Source organism: Barbus barbus (assembly GCF_936440315.1).
Source record: "Barbus barbus genome assembly, chromosome: 14".
NCBI classification, from domain to species: domain Eukaryota; kingdom Metazoa; phylum Chordata; class Actinopteri; order Cypriniformes; family Cyprinidae; genus Barbus; species Barbus barbus.
Window position 1 is genome coordinate 27,895,317 of NC_136742.1, and position 16,104 is coordinate 27,911,420.

The following is a 16,104-nucleotide window of genomic DNA, read 5'->3' on the forward strand; positions in this document are numbered from 1 at the left end:
TTTGCTGTAGACTGTAAACATTTGGGTTTGACATAAAAAGATGAATATGAGATGAGAGATTAACATTTCAGCTTTTATTTACAGGTATTTTCATCTGGATCTGATACACAACTTAGAAGATAGCACCTTTTGTTTGAACCCAGCCATTTTTCATGTTACCAAAAGTATTGGAGCATGTGACTGACAGGTGTGTTTTGTTGCCCTGGTGTGTCCTATTAATTGATTATTCAAACAATAAACAGCACTGAATGTCTGCGCTCAGTTTCAGATCCGTGCAGACTGCATTTATAGTTAGTTAGACGTGTAACCAACATGAAAACCAGAGAGGTGTCTATGGGTGAAAAACGAGCAATTGTGAAGCTGAGAGAAGATGAAAAATCAACCAAACCATTGCACAAACACTGGCAATAGCAAGTACAACCATTCAGAATCTCCTGAGGAAGAAAGAAACCACTGGTGTACTAAGTAACACACCTCAAACGGGTAGATCAAGGAAAACATCTGCAGTTGATGAAAGAAACATTGTGACAGCTGTAAAGAAAGACCCTAAAACAACTGTTAGTGACATCAGCAACAACCTCCAGAGGGCAGGAGTGAAGGTATCACAATCTACTGTTCGCAGAAGACTTCATGAACAAAAGTACAGAGGCTACACCAGAAGATGCAAACCACTCATTAGCAAGAAGAATAGGAGACGAGTCTCAAAAATTCTGGGACAAGGTTTTATGGACTGATTTTATGGACCAAAGTGATGGAAAGGCTAAAGTTTGGAGAAAGAAAGGATCTGCTCATGATCCCAAACATACAAGCTCATCTGAAACACAGTGTACACAGGTGTACATTATAGTACACATTACACAAGTAATGTAATGGCTTGGGCTTTCATCGCTTCTTCTGGGACAGGCTCATTAATCTTCATTAATGATGTAACACATGATGGCAGCAGCAAAATTAACTCAGAAGTCTGCAGAAATATTTTGTCTGACAATTTACAGAAAGATGCAACCAAACTGATTGGGAGATCCTTCATCATGCAGCAAGATAATGACCCAAAACATAGTGCCAAAACAACAAAGGAGTTCATCAGGGGCAAGAAGTGGAAGGTTTTAGACTGGCCAAGTCAATCTCCACACTTAAACCCTGTAGAGTATGCATTTTACCTGCTAAAGAAGAGACTGAAGGGAGTAACCCCCCAAAACTGAAAGAGGCTGCGGTGAAAGCCTGGAAAAGCATCACAAAAGAAGAATGCAAAAGTTTGGTGATGTCAATGGGTCACAGGCTTGATGCAGTTATTGAACGCAAAGGATTTGCAACTAAATATGAAGTCTTTTTCACTTTAATCTATGTTAATTCTATCTGTTCCAATACTTTTGGTAACATGAAAAATGGGTGGGTTCAAACAAAAGGTGCCATCTTCTAAGTTGTGTATCAGATCCAGATGAAAATACCTGTAAATAAAAGCTGAAATGTTAATCTCTCATCTCATATTCATCTTTTGATGTCAAACCCAAATGTTTTCAGTCTACAGCAAAAATAAAGGAATTGGCCTTACTGTTCCAATACTTTTGGAGGACACTGTATATATAAATACAAACACATGCATGTATATATTTAAGAAAAATGTTATGTTTACATATTACATATATTTATATATAATATAAAATATAAGAATATAAATGCATATACATGTAAATATTTTCAAAATATATACTGTATGTGTGTGTATTTATATACATAAATATACACAGTACACACACATATTATGTAAACAAAAACTTTTTTTGAACTTTAATTTAATTTTGAATACGATTAATCGTTTGACAGCACTATTTTATAGTAAATGGGGGGAAAAAATAATTTCAACAAATTTATCGTCGAGACACTAAATGTATTGCACGTCTGCCATATTTTCTCACCGATAAAACAAAGAAAGCTCCTTCTTGTAATTTCAACAATGTGGGAATATTCATGTGCGTTCAACATGTAAATACGATCTTTTCGACATGACTTGAACACATAAACAGTCCCGATCCAGACTCGTGTCAGTGGTTGAAGTATTAAGTACTTTAACATTGAAACATTTTTAAGTTAAATTTACTTTAAGAAAGATGATAAGTGCATTTTTAAAAAAAATAAGCTGAAGGTAAAAGTCATACCGCTTCAGTGAAAGCCTCTGCGTTTTGCTCCTCATGGGCCTCTAGAAGTTTCTGTAAAAACAAAACCTTTTATAAGGACACAACAATAAACATTAATTTTTGAAGGTGGAGCAAAACTCGATTGCGAAAATTACATTTTCTGAGTGATTTTTGTCATGATACTATGCAATTGCTAGGGTGTTTTGGGTGGTTGCACATGACCTGTCCCAGGATTTGGAAATTAATGAGGGCTTGAGGCAAAAATGTCATCAAAATGAACATAAATGCCCCTAAATTAAAAAAACAGACACAGAATTGCACTTCAAAATTCAAGTGAAATATGAAAATGAATAAAGAGCGTATCTTACAGCATTACATTCAGATATGCTCACGTTGCATCAAATATTTAATTTTACACATAGTTTTTGCTGCACTCATTAACCGCTTCAATGATGAGGAACATTCTTTGCTCGCTTTCTGTATATAATTTATTCCCAATATAAATATCGATTTCGTTTTTCATGCTACTAAGATAACCAATATGAAGTCTTGATTTTATGCTAAAAAAAGACTAAAAGGATTTGTAATATCTTACTTCATGTAGGCTTTTTAAAATGACAATAATCTCATTCATATCATTATGCAAATGTCATGTAAATACATGTATGCTACCTTTGAGCTGGTTTAAACAGCTGTGTAAGTGTAAATTAACATGCCATGTGAGATGCAGCTTCTGTGGCACCTTGGCAATGTAAATATTGCTTTTGTTGATGTTGATCAACTTTCATTGGTAACAGACTATAGTATTCTGAGTGGCTGAATGAATTGCCTCTATTTAAATATTTCTAATAAAAAAACAACAACACATTTAATAAAGCAATAAGGTCTTTCAATGCAAGCAGATTTGACCTACTAAAGTCTAAAACACCCCAATTACAAAATGTGTTTTTATATGCTGGAAACTATATTATCACAAACCTTCAGAAGCTTGCATTCTCTTGAATCTGAGAAGGCTGGAAACATCTCTTCATACTTTCCAACAGCGAGCTACAGCAGAAAAAAAAGACATGCATATTATCAATAGCAGTTCTCCATATATATATATATATGCGTGCTTGATGACCTGATGGAGAGCTGACCTTTGCGTTGAGCTCGTCCACGATGAAGTGGCACAAGGAAGCTTTGAAGAAGTATTCTTTGGCGCTGTATTTCAGCAGGGGGTTGTCCATGGTGTTGGTTCCAACCTGTTTACAGACACAGACAGGAATTCCCGAGTGATTTAGCAAATGCTGGTGAGCGAGTAATGTGGTAAGAATCTGCAGGAGACAGACAGATGGCTTACCTGCTCATAAATCTCTATTGCTTTCTGGTACTGCTCTAACTGAGCGCTGTATGAAGCCACCTTCAGCAGACACTTGTTTGCAGAGCTGTAAATTAAGCAAACAGACCATATCAAAGATCAAAGCAGCGGTTCTCAATTCTAGTCCTCGCGAAGAACCGCTGGCTTAAAGTAACATTCAAAATGCTGTAATTAATAGAATCAAAGTGGTTAAACATGGCAGGAACAAAAATACATTTATTATTTGGCTTCTGCTAATCACGCTTACCTGTTTGATTCCTCTCCTTTGTAATAGTCAGCAGCTTGTTCATAATGTGCAATCGCCTTTGGACAATCAAAAACAGAATTCTTAATTTTAAGCAGTGACAGAATTTGGTGTCTGTATAACACTGACCCCGGTTTCAGAGACAAGGCTTAAGCCTAGTCCTAGACTAAAATGTAAATCTGAGTTGTTTCAACTGAAAGAAACTTGCACTGACTGATCTTAAAACATGTCAGTGCCTTTGTTTTGTCTTAAGATGCACACCAGTAATGCTTTTTTCTAAGGTATGTTTATAAAAATTACTTAAATGTCCTAATTAAACTATGGCCTAATCCTGGTTTAGGCTAAGCCCTGTCTATGAAACCGGGCCTGAGTGTTTACATTCACTACAAATAACTAGCCGATAACTATCAGAAGACAATTTCAGAAAAGATTATAAAAGCTGTTAACATTTGTAAAAATGTATTATGTGTTATTTTATTATTATTATTATACTATATTATATACTGTATTATATTCCTCATTTGTAAGTCGCTTTGGATAAAAGCGTCTGTTAAATAACTTAATGTTAACTTTCCCGATCCCCCCCCCCTCTCTCCCACTTCGCTTCCTGTCTAAATACTGTCCTGTTGCAATAAAAAAATGCCAAAAATAAAAAAGATATTATAAATCAATAATACTTTTTATTGTTATTATTATTGAAGTAAAAATCTAGGTATCGACTGGGTTTTTGCTTAAATGTTTATGAACTTATTGGGAAAAGAACCCCATTTAAAGTGTGGCCTTAATTAATAATAAATAATGCATTATAATAATTAATTATCAATAATAATAATTTTTGTCATTATTAATATTTTATTGTTATTACTATTCCATAATATTAAATGTTATTTTCTGTGAAAAATATAATATTTTGCCTTTTTTTTTCTTCTTGACTGTTTATGAACTTGCTAGGAAAAGAACCCCCTTAAGAGTGTGACCTCAATTAATACATAAGCATTTATGATCAATAACTATTTATTATTATTAAGATCATTTTTGTTATCGTTATAAAATAATATTATACATTATTTTCTCGACTGGGTTTTTGCTGAGAAAAGAACAAGCGTGACCATAAAAATGAAACATAATCAGTATAACACTGCACATGTAAATGTACTAAATTTACACTTCAAGCCATTTCACGTTGGTAAGATAGCAAACTGGTTCAAATTTATTTTGAGATGAGGAAAACTTCAATCAACATCTGTAAATCCAGTTTATGGATATTTGTTAAATTAGAAGCATCAGCTGTTTTTGTGTTTTATACTTCTACTCAGAGGTGGAAAGAGTACGAAAATATTCTACTCAAGTAAAAGTACCATTACATTAATTAAATTTTACTTAAGTACAAGTAAAAGTACCAGTCTAAAAATCTACTCAAGTAAAAGTAAAAAGTAGCTCATTTAAAATTTACTCAGAGATTTACTCAAGAGTACATTTACATTTTAACAGTGGGAGGGACGCAAAAATGGGATAGGCCAAGGGTTTCAAACTCAGTTCCTGGAAGGCCACAGCCCTGCACAGTTTAGATATAACCCTTATTAAACACTTCTGATACAGCTTATCTAATCATTTAGGCTTATTTGAAAACTACATGGTATGTGTGTTGGAGCAGGGTTGGAACTAAACTGCAGGGCTGCGGCCCTCCAGGAACTGAGTTTGGGATAGACCTCTAAATCTCAAACTAGTTGTTTTTAATTAAATGAATCAGTTATGTATAATAAGGCATTTGGGCTGTTACCAGGCAAATTAAGTCGCTATCAACAAAATTAATCTTTGCAATGCAGAGGAAACACAGAAGCTTCATCTGAAGTGGCATTTAGATTTATTTACACACTGTTTAATGCTGTTACAAATGCAGAAATAACGTTTTGATATATAAGACATAAAATGTTAAATACTCATTTGAAATTTTATATAATTTTTTTTTTTTTTTAAGATACTTTAAATGTGAAATTAAAACCGCCAGTATGTGTCAGCAAGTCACAGTGAATAAGTGAGTCATTGCGATTGAACCGAATCATTTAAATGGTTGATTCATTTTAGGAATGAAACCCCGTCATTGCTCAGAGATGCAAAACTGTGCTATGGTGGCTGTGTTTGGAATTATTTTTGTTGTCGAAATAGAGCAAAAACAGTCTCTTAACTTCTTGTTTTTTGAACTGTTGTAAAAAATCTATATGTATTCATACTGATTTTTGGAGAAAAAAACGTCACTCTTCATGTGATATTGCTATATGAAATTATATACATATATACATTTTCTGCCCCTATATCTTCAATTTTGTGATAATTCTAAATGCATTTTAACAGACTGAATCACGCAGTGAAAGAACACACTTTAAACCCGTGCGCACTAGTCTAATCTACTAGACTTCACGGCATTCTGTAGGAGTGTGAAATGAAAAAGATGCATTAGGATCAGCATTCAGACATTCTGAACTCTATTGGGGTTAGACAACACGTTTCAGGACCTACTCATTGTCGAAATCATACTCTAGATTTAATACTGTCACATGGAATTGATGTTAGTGGTGTTGAAATTCTGCAGCAAAGCGATGATATCTCAGATCATTATCTAGTCTTGTGTAAACTCCATATAGCTAAAACTGTAAATTCTACTCTTTGTTACAAGTATGGTAGAACCATCACTTCTACCACAAAAGACTGCTTTGGAAGTAATCTTCCTAATTCCTCAATTCCTCAGCATATCCAATAGCTCAGAACAACTTGATGATGTAACAGAAACTATGGACTCTCTCTTTTCTAGCACTTTAGATATAGTTGCTCCTTTACGCTTAAGGAAGATCAAAGAAAACAGTCTGACTCCGTGGTATAATGAGCACACTCACACCTTAAAGAGAGCAGCCCGGAAAATGGAGCGCAGCTGGAGGAAAACAAAACTAGAGTTATTTCGTATAAATATCTTGGCGAGAAAGTACCCTATCCTACAGAAAAGCATTAAAAACTGCTAGATCTGATTACTTTTCATCTCGTCTAGAAGAAAACAAACATAACCCCTGGTATTTATTCAATATAGTGGCTAAATTAATGAAAAATAAAGCATCAACAGGTGTTGGCATTCCCCAAGAGCACAGCAGTAATGACTTTATGAACTACTTTACTTCCAAGATCGATACTATCAGAGATAAAATTGTAATCATGCAGCCGTCAGCTACAGTATCGCATCAGATACTGCACTATAGAGCCCCTGAGGAACAATTCCACTCATTCTCTACTATAGGAGAGGAAGAATTGTATAAACTTGTTAAATCATCTAAACCAACAATATGTATGTTAGACCCCATTCCATCTAATCTACTAAAAGAGCTGCTTCCAGAAGTCATAGATCCTCTTTTGGCTATTATTAATTCGTCATTGTCATTAGGATATGTTCCCAAAACTTTCAAATTGGCTGTAATTAAGCCTCTCATTAAAAAAACTACAACTTGACCCCAAAGATCTAGTTAATTACAGACCGATCTCAAATCTCCCTTTTCTGTCAAAGATACTAAAAAAGGTATTATCCTCACAATTATATTCCTTCTTAGAGAAAAATGGTATCTGTGAGGAATTCCAGTCAGGATTTAGACCGTATCATAGTACTGAGACTGCTCTCATTAGAGTTACAAATGACCTGCTTCCATCATCTGATCGTGGTTGTATCTCTTTATTAGTGCTACTGGATCTTACCGCTGCGTTCGACACTATCGACCACAACATTCTTTTGAATAGACTAGAACACTTTGATGGCATTAGTGGAAATGCCTTAGCATGGTTCAAATCGTACTTAGCTGACCGCCATCAATTCGTAGCAGTGAATGAAGAGGTATAATATCGATCACAAGTGCAGTACGGAGTACCTCAAGGCTCAGTACTAGGGCCGTTACTGTTCACGCTTTACATGTTACCCTTGGGAGATATTATCATGAGACATGGTGTTAGCTTTCACTGGTATGCTGATGATACTCCGCTCTATATTTCTTCACGGCCAGGTGAAACACACCAAATTGAGAAACTAACGGAATGCAGTGTCGATATAAAAAACTGGATGACGAGTAATTTCTTACTGCTAAATTCAGAAAAAACAGAAGTGTTAATTATCGGACCTAAAAACCCCACATGTAATAACCTAGAACACTATCTAACACTTGACAGCTGCTCTGTCGATTCTTCGTCATCAGTTAGGAACCTAGGTGTGCTGTTTGATAGCAATCTTTCATTTGAAAGCCATGTTTCTAGCATCTGTAAAACTGCGTTTTTCCATCTCAAAAACATATCTAAATTGCGACCTATGCTCTCAACGTCAAATGTAGAAATGGTAATTCATGTGTTCATGACCTCAAGGGTTAGACTATTGTAATGATTTACTGGGTGGTTGTTCTGCACGACTGATCAACAAACTACAGCTGGTCCAAAATGCAGCAGCTAGAGTTCTTACTAGAACCAGGAAGTATGACCATATTAGCCCGGTTCTGTCAACACTGCACTGGCTCCCTAACAAACAACATATAGATTTTAAAATCTTGTTAACTACTTATAAAGCCCTGAATGGCTTAGCTCCTCAGTACCTGAGTGAGCTCTTATCACATTATAGTCCTCCACGTCCGCTGCGTTCTCAAAACTCTGGCCATTTGATAATACCTAGAATATCAAAATTGACTGCGGGCGGCAGATACTTTTCCTATTTAGCGCCCAAACTCTGGAACAATCTACCTAACGCTGTTCGGGAGGCAGACACACTCTGTCAGTTTAAATAAAGACATTTCTTTAACCTGGCTTACACACAACACACTAATACGCTTTATTATTCAAATCCATTAAAGAATTGTTAGGCTGCATTAATTAGATCAACCGGAACCGGGAACACTCCCCATAAACACGATGTACTCGTTACATCGTAAGAAGAATGGCATCTACGCTAATATTTGTCTGTTTCTTTCTTATTCTGTTTCTCAGTCCGTGTCCGGATCAGATGGTGGATCGGCACCGGGAGATGATGTCTCCCTGATCGTCGGTGGAGGCCGGGACACCTGGATGAGCCCCGGGGACATATCCCCAGTGAAGACCTCGACTTAAATGCAATAAAAATAAAAGAAAATAACTAAAAATATAATAAAATACCTAACTACATAATACTATTATTGTTAGAAATTGCAACAATATAAAATAGAAATAAATACATTTATACATTTAAAATTTTAATTAAAACAATAAGTAAACAATTATCTCCTGACCAGAGGAGAACTGGCCCCCCAACCGAGCCTGGTTTCTCCCAAGGTTTTTTCTCCATTCTGTCACAGAGGGAGTTTTGGTTCCTTGCCACTGTCGCCTCTGGCTTGCTCAGTTGGGGACACTTAATTTCTAGCGATTATCATAAATTTGATTTAGCAGATACTATTTAAACTAAACTGATCTAGACAATGACATCTCTGAATTCAATAATGAAATGCCTTTAATTGAAAATTGAGTGTTTAATCTTATTTTTATACATTACTGACACTCTATCCTCTAATTTGATACTGTTAAGTGCTTTGACACAATCTGTATTGTTAAAAGTGTTATATAAATAAAGGTGACTTGACTTGTTCGGGTTTTGGCAAAATACTGATAATGTCAAATCGCCCATCATTAAAACAACTATTAAGATATTAATCGCACAATCTGCACCACTGTCTTTTTGGCTAATTTGTGCAGAACCTTTTGCTAAACAGTCAAAGCTTCATTTTAACCACCAATGCAACAATGCAAGTATTTACCTTACCTCTACATGCTTGCGAAGGTTTGATGTCGAGCTTTTATAAGCTGCTAGTTTGGTCTCCCTAGGCAAACACAGCTTACACTGCATAGTAGAGCATAAACATGGCCAGGGCAGGGGTTCACTTCTTTTCCTTCGAGTTCAACTTCAGCAGAATACGACAGGTTTTCATTTTAAGCTGGGCCTGTCTTGTCCGTCTCCATCTTTCTTGTGATTTTAGCGCCAGTTTGTTCTCCTGCTCATTATTTACTGCAGTAGTTTCCAGGGAGCGATTTTTTTTTTACTCGGTAATTAATGCGTTTTAAAATGTAACGAAGTACAATACTTCAAACAAAATATACTTAAGTAAAAGTAAAATTACAGATTACTTTAAAAAGTAGAAGTACACAAAAAAGCTACTCAATTACAGTAACGCGAGTAAATGTAATTTGTTACTTTCCACCTCTGCTTATACTACTTATAATTAGGGCCTGGACTTTATCGCGTTAATTTAGATTAATTAATTACACAAAAATAACGCGTTAATTTTTTTTAACGCATTTTAATCGCACTTATTTTTGCACCACGGAACGTTTCTCACTGGATGAGTTTCGGCGGACCGATTATACTGGAGCACCAACTAGCGTTCAGAATTCCAAGAACGCAAAGAACGGACTTGCGTTCTCGTGGAGACCGGTCTTGCCAGGCTTCCTTGGAAGAACGAACTCGGAAGGACGCGAGAACACAGAACGCACACTTATGAGAACTGAGATGTCCTGCTTAACTGACCGCATAGTCTCAGCATAAGAAACGGCCAATGAACAATAAATATTACAAAATGTCATAACTTATTAAAACATTTCATACTATTATAGATATTACTTTCATATAATTGTATTGTTTTATTTTACAGCGTTATATGTTTTACTGTTCAGATTCATTTTAATATGCCAATAAAAATGCAGACTTTCTCCGGGTCTTATAACTTTATTAAAATTAACCAAAACAAAACGATAAATGTTTACTTTCAACTTGAAGAGCCGTTAAGTATTTGTGAGAGCGACTTTAAAGCTTACAGGCTTCCGTACACCGGCCACCCACAGCGTTTTCTGGGATTTCTAACGGCTCGATTCTCTCAAGTCTGCACTCGATGCATCCTCAGTTTCAAGAACATATCCGGGCACTTTCATGCATCCTCTGTACTTGCGTTGTCATTCTATATATATCTATGCTTGCGTTCTTGAGAATTGGAACTGAACTTCGACGGTTAATGATGACGTAGAACGAGAACACAAGGACGCAAGATCGCTGAAGAACGCATACCTCATTTCATAAATGAGCTTAGAATTATTGCTTCTTCTCTACATACACTTGAAAGTAATAAAGCTATTACATTAGCTAATTTTTTCAACCAATTTAGTGACTCATAATATATTGTAACCCCTTCTGTATTTTCTTTTTATTTATTTGTTTTATTTATTTATTTAGTTTATTTCTAAATCATATTTAATTATTGATGTTAATGATGTACAATGTATATAACTTCGTTGTGTCTGCCTTGTATCTGAAATTGTGATTTTTTTCTATGTCTTAAGTTTGTTCAGTTAAAGCCTATTTTGCTTGTGCATTTTTTGATTTTCATAATAAAAAAAAAAAAAAAAACCCAGAGAAAAATTCAGCAAGAATCCAAAAAAAAAAAAAAAAAAAAAAAAAAAAAAAAAAAAAAAAAAAAAAAAAAAAAAAAAAAAAAAAATCGCTGAAGAACGCATATTGAGAAACAGCCAAAAACAAACCGCAGTGAACATGGACGGGATGGGAAATGTAAAAATCCATATAAAAAAACTTACTTCTCACTGTTCTCAGGTCAAATATTTATATGCGATTAAAATGCGATTAATTTCGATTAATTAATTACAAAGCCTCTAATTAATTAGATTAATTTTTTTAATCGAGTCCCGGCCCTACTTATAATACAACGTCCCACAAAATATAGCTGTCTTACAGCACTCTACATTCTCAGCATAAGATGCAGCTTCGATTTACACCAAATAAACTTTTTTTTGTACCTTCTCAATGTCCACCAGCTCTGACTCGTACACCTCAGCGATTGTGATATGATGCTTAGCTGCGATGGTGAATCTTCCCTGAAGACAGAACAAAGGATACTTTACAAAACTGACTGTCAGTTGAATATCCATCAAGCTTTTTCATCTGAACATCTACATGCTTTGTTGATTTATGTGCTTTGGATACAGATTCTGGGCCTCATCTGGCAACGTTTATGATATTTTTTTTTCCAGATTTTGAAAGCGGGAGGAATACCTTACTGTCTGTTATAAAGTGTTCTGTTAAACTCCTCTTTGGGAGTTTCTGCAATATTTGGTGGACTTCTAGACAGCTAAAAACTGCTGTTTAAAAATCTCCATGATGATGAAACACAGTACAGCAATAGAACAGCCTGGATGAACATAATATGAACTATGATTTTGACTGCTACAAAAACATCTTACCATGTCTGTGTAAATATCAATGGCTGCGTTTAAGCACTTGATAGCCTCTAATCGCAAGCATTAAAGAGAAGGAGGAGGAAGAGTTAGACAGTCAGACTTATGATCAATGATATAAAATGATATAAACATATTTCTCTAAAGCCGCTTTATGTCTATTCAGTGTTTTACTACTCAACTTTCTCTTTTAGATTAAACAACTTAGTCAAATGTAATTAATTTGATTACCTTTTTAATCAATTGACAGTTCATATACGTAAATGTATAAACATGCACTTTATCTCTCTATTGCATACACAGCTGAATTACTGCGTCTAAAGAACCGTTTACATTTTTTACATTTCTAATAAACTGTATATTCAAATGCACACTTTTTTTGTTTTTTGCAACACATTTTTGAGTGGACTGTGCCATCATATCTACCTTCACAAACTAATATCATCAAAAACTCCTAATATTAGTGGCAATGCAGCATTCATTCTTATGCCATATACAGTCAAAAGCACAATATTCTTTGTCTAAGCTTCACTGTTCTGAGGTTCTTAAACATATTGTGTTCATAAACTGAAATAGAATAAAATTGCTTAATTACTTAAAATAAAATGGGGGGGGGGGGGGGGTGAAAATTAGAAAGGATTTATATAATATGACTTCTTATATGATAACTGAAATAAAATAAAAAAATGCTGAAGTATTAAAATAAACAATTAAAAATATATTAACAATGACAAGCACATAAATTTAATAAAAATGAAAGAAAATAAAAAACTAAACTAAACATATAAAAAGGGTATTTCAAAATATGAATAAATACTATAATAATACCAAAATAACACTGTTCGGTTCACACAGAAACAACGGTTTCATAAAAATTAGATTAATTTAATGAATCCACTCAGCAATAAAGTGATAGGATAAACTTGTTTAGAATTATATGACGGATCAACAAGTCATATATTATATATTCATCTTGAGATGCATCAACATCTGTTTATTTAGTATAAATCAACTGATTTTCATGAAGCTGGGAGTTAATCTGTGATTCTGTGGGCTCACCATGTGGATCTGCCTTCTTGAAGGCGTTTCCCGCATCGATGTAGCTGGTGGCCGAATCGTGTTTATTCTGAAGCTGCATGTGAAGTCTGGCCGCCTGACAGAAAGCATTGCCTGCAGCTGGATACAAACAAACAAACCTCGTCAGAAGAATATGAATATACAATAAACATCATAAAATATGCTGTCAATTACAAACAAAGCTGTAGAATTATTCAAGATAACATTAGGGTAACTTCACTAATGAGATTATATTCATATTTTAGCAGTTCAACATATATTTGAATGTATATTACAACAACATTTTAAGCATTATGTAATACAATAATGCTTGTTAAAGATGAAGTATGTCATGTCTGCACCACTAGAAAGCACATACCACTCCAGTTTTTGGCCATTTTGAACATGTTGGCTGCTCTGGCGTACATCTCACATGCCTCTTCCACTTTCTGATTTCCTCTGAAAGGTGTGGGAAGATGCAGTTATATCCTTTTTCCACTTTAAAATCTTAAATGAAAACTATCATGTTTTCCTAATAAATCCACAAGCCAGAAGGTAAACACTATTAATATCAGTAAGGATTTACAAGTACAATTTGATATCATTGGGATAAGTCAGAAATTCCTATAGCTGGTAATAAACAGAAAGGCCTACATAGATAACTTGTGTCCTGGTGGGAATATTCAATTCGGTCAGTTTTTAAGTGCCTCATATCATATTAATTAAAACTATTTGAAATAAACCCATTTCACAACATACTAGGTCAAAGCTTGTTTACTATAAATAACACTGAATATGTTTCATCTCACTTTTTCTGTCGACAACAGGCTGTTAAAAAAAAAAATACGGATATAAAATAAAGAATAACCATAAGTTATAACAATTAAAAAATAAATATAATTTAAAATGTTATAATAAATGTAAGTTAGTTTTATTAATCATAATATTTATAATAAGTACACTTATACATATTTTATTGTCCTACATTTAATATGAATATTAAAATAGTACCATATTTTATTTCACATTAACCTTACATTATTATTACATAATGTGCAACACATTAAAAATTCATGTACATGCATATAAACATTACTAAATAAATTGAAGCCCATATATAAATATGTATAAACATGGTAGTGCAGGTGTTAACTTTCTGTTAATATTATTAAACTGACATAAAACATTATTAAATACTGCAGCCACTGCGCCACTAATGCACCAAACACAAAATACTTCACTTAGTGGCCCAATCAGGAAATCACATCAATTATTATCATTATTTAAGTCATTATGATCTAGCAAAAATCGTTATTTAAAAAAATCAGCAATGCATTTTAATGAACAAGCCTTTTTTCTATCGATTGATGCGCAAAGCGGCCTGTCACAGCTTGGGTCCTTGTACAACACAATTCCTATATATTTGTAGTTTTTATGCAACTAAAAACTCAGTATTAACTGGTAAACATAAAACCAAAGGTTAGCAACATGATTATACGGACAATATGATATTTTAACAGACTAGCAGCTGATCGGATAAACAGGGAAGGAAGCATGCATTTAATCTTACCCAAACATTCCTCCTAAAAACGAGCCGGAAGACTTCACTTTCTTATCGGCTTCAGCCATAAGCTGAATTGCTTCCTTTTCTTTCCCGGAACTGTCCATTATTTCTGTGGTAAAAATGCACAGATAAACACTAAAACCTCTTTTCTGTTAACTGCCCGCTTCTCTTGCGCTCTGTCACTATGGCAGCGGGGGATTACGGTTATTGAGTTTATTAAGCGTTGGCGTTCAGGACGCTCGAGCAAAGCATTATGGGATTTGGAGTTTTGCCACCAAGCTGAAATAAACGGCCGTCAAAAAGAATCGAACACAAATAAACTACAACTCCCATTTACACTCATAAATGCACGTTACGTAATACTGCACTATTATATTGTACGAAATTAGGCCCGACTTCATACTAAAATCATTGTACCCGCAATTTTATAAACTTAACGTTATAACAACAACTTTAACTAAACAATAGCTGAATTAATTCACGATTTGTAGTCGTTTAAATCTCTAGAATATGGTCAAATTATAGTTTTTTTTTTACTTTGATTATATTTGTAGCTTACTTTAGGTAGATTTTGTGAAGATAAAACATTGTAGGCTTAAGTTTGGTTCATTATTGGTTTGCACAGCTCAAACAGGCTACAATTTGCATTATATAGAGAGCATGCAAGGTCCTGCACCGCTACTGCAGGTTTTTATGACGAAAAATAAATGCACATTCCATACATACTGAGCACTAGATGGTACTGTACATCACCAGACTAGTTCATATTCCGAAGAAAACCTATTTAGCAAAAAAAATAAATTAAGGCTAGAAGGGATACAGCAAAAACTACTGGGCATGCGCACATCAATATAGCGTAATTTTACGCACACTGACTGTACAACAATAATTACTGTTTTTAAATTATTGAAAGGGGTATTGTTAGCTTCTGGCTTTTGCTCCATCCCTTAGCCATCAAAAATAAAAAATACACCTGTAATATTTAGTTTTTACTGGATGATTTGGACATAGCAAAATCATTTGCTAAAGTAGTGATTTAAAAATCACTGCATGTTCTCTTAGTTTACTTTTAGCATGAAATTAAAATGAGCTAATAAGATCTTACTAATTTACTATTTTATCCAATATAGTAAGACATATTGGGACATGAAAAGGTATTGAATAACAAGAATAACCAATATATAAACACCAATGTGAAAATCCAAGCTATCAGTGTGACATAGTGAGATACATCTTAAAGAAGAGGAAGAAGAAACAGGCTGAAGTAGAACTTTATAGCAGTAAACACTTTCAAAACTCAAATCATCTTCAAAGCATAGAAAGCATCACACCTTTCCTCTGTTTATATAAAATTCATTTCAGGAAAGGGCAGTTTGTTTCCGCACTCTTGTTAGCAGCAATGTATTGGCTGTATTAAACAGCTTTTAAAGCGGAAGGGGGTTTTACTGGTGATTTTCCTTTAATG

The 16,104-nt window shown here is 34.4% G+C and overlaps 1 protein-coding gene across 3 annotated transcripts in view; it reads right to left on the minus strand.

The window, feature by feature from the left end:
- The window catches only part of LOC306880334 (beta-soluble NSF attachment protein), a 32,068-nt gene extending 17,197 nt beyond the window's left edge, over positions 1 to 14,871 (minus strand). The window contains exons 1-10 of one of the 3 annotated variants that reach the window (XR_013785070.1): positions 14,646 to 14,836; positions 13,455 to 13,534; positions 13,079 to 13,195; positions 12,026 to 12,072; positions 11,582 to 11,659; positions 3,743 to 3,798; positions 3,478 to 3,562; positions 3,275 to 3,379; positions 3,114 to 3,182; positions 2,157 to 2,207 (exon numbers count right to left, since the gene is read on the minus strand). Coding sequence is in view for 2 of the 3 variants with exons in the window: in XM_079433812.1 (XP_079289938.1) it covers positions 2,157 to 2,207; positions 3,114 to 3,182; positions 3,275 to 3,379; positions 3,478 to 3,562; positions 3,743 to 3,798; positions 11,582 to 11,659; positions 12,026 to 12,072; positions 13,079 to 13,195; positions 13,455 to 13,534; positions 14,646 to 14,743 (786 nt within the window). In the remaining variant the exon portion in view is untranslated. Of the gene's footprint in view, positions 1 to 2,156; positions 2,208 to 3,113; positions 3,183 to 3,274; positions 3,380 to 3,477; positions 3,563 to 3,742; positions 3,799 to 11,581; positions 11,660 to 12,025; positions 12,073 to 13,078; positions 13,196 to 13,454; positions 13,535 to 14,645 lie in introns of all 3 variants that reach the window. The other 2 variants (XM_079433812.1, XM_079433813.1) reach the window with 2 other exon arrangements.
- Between the last annotated feature and the right edge of the window lie 1,233 nt (positions 14,872 to 16,104).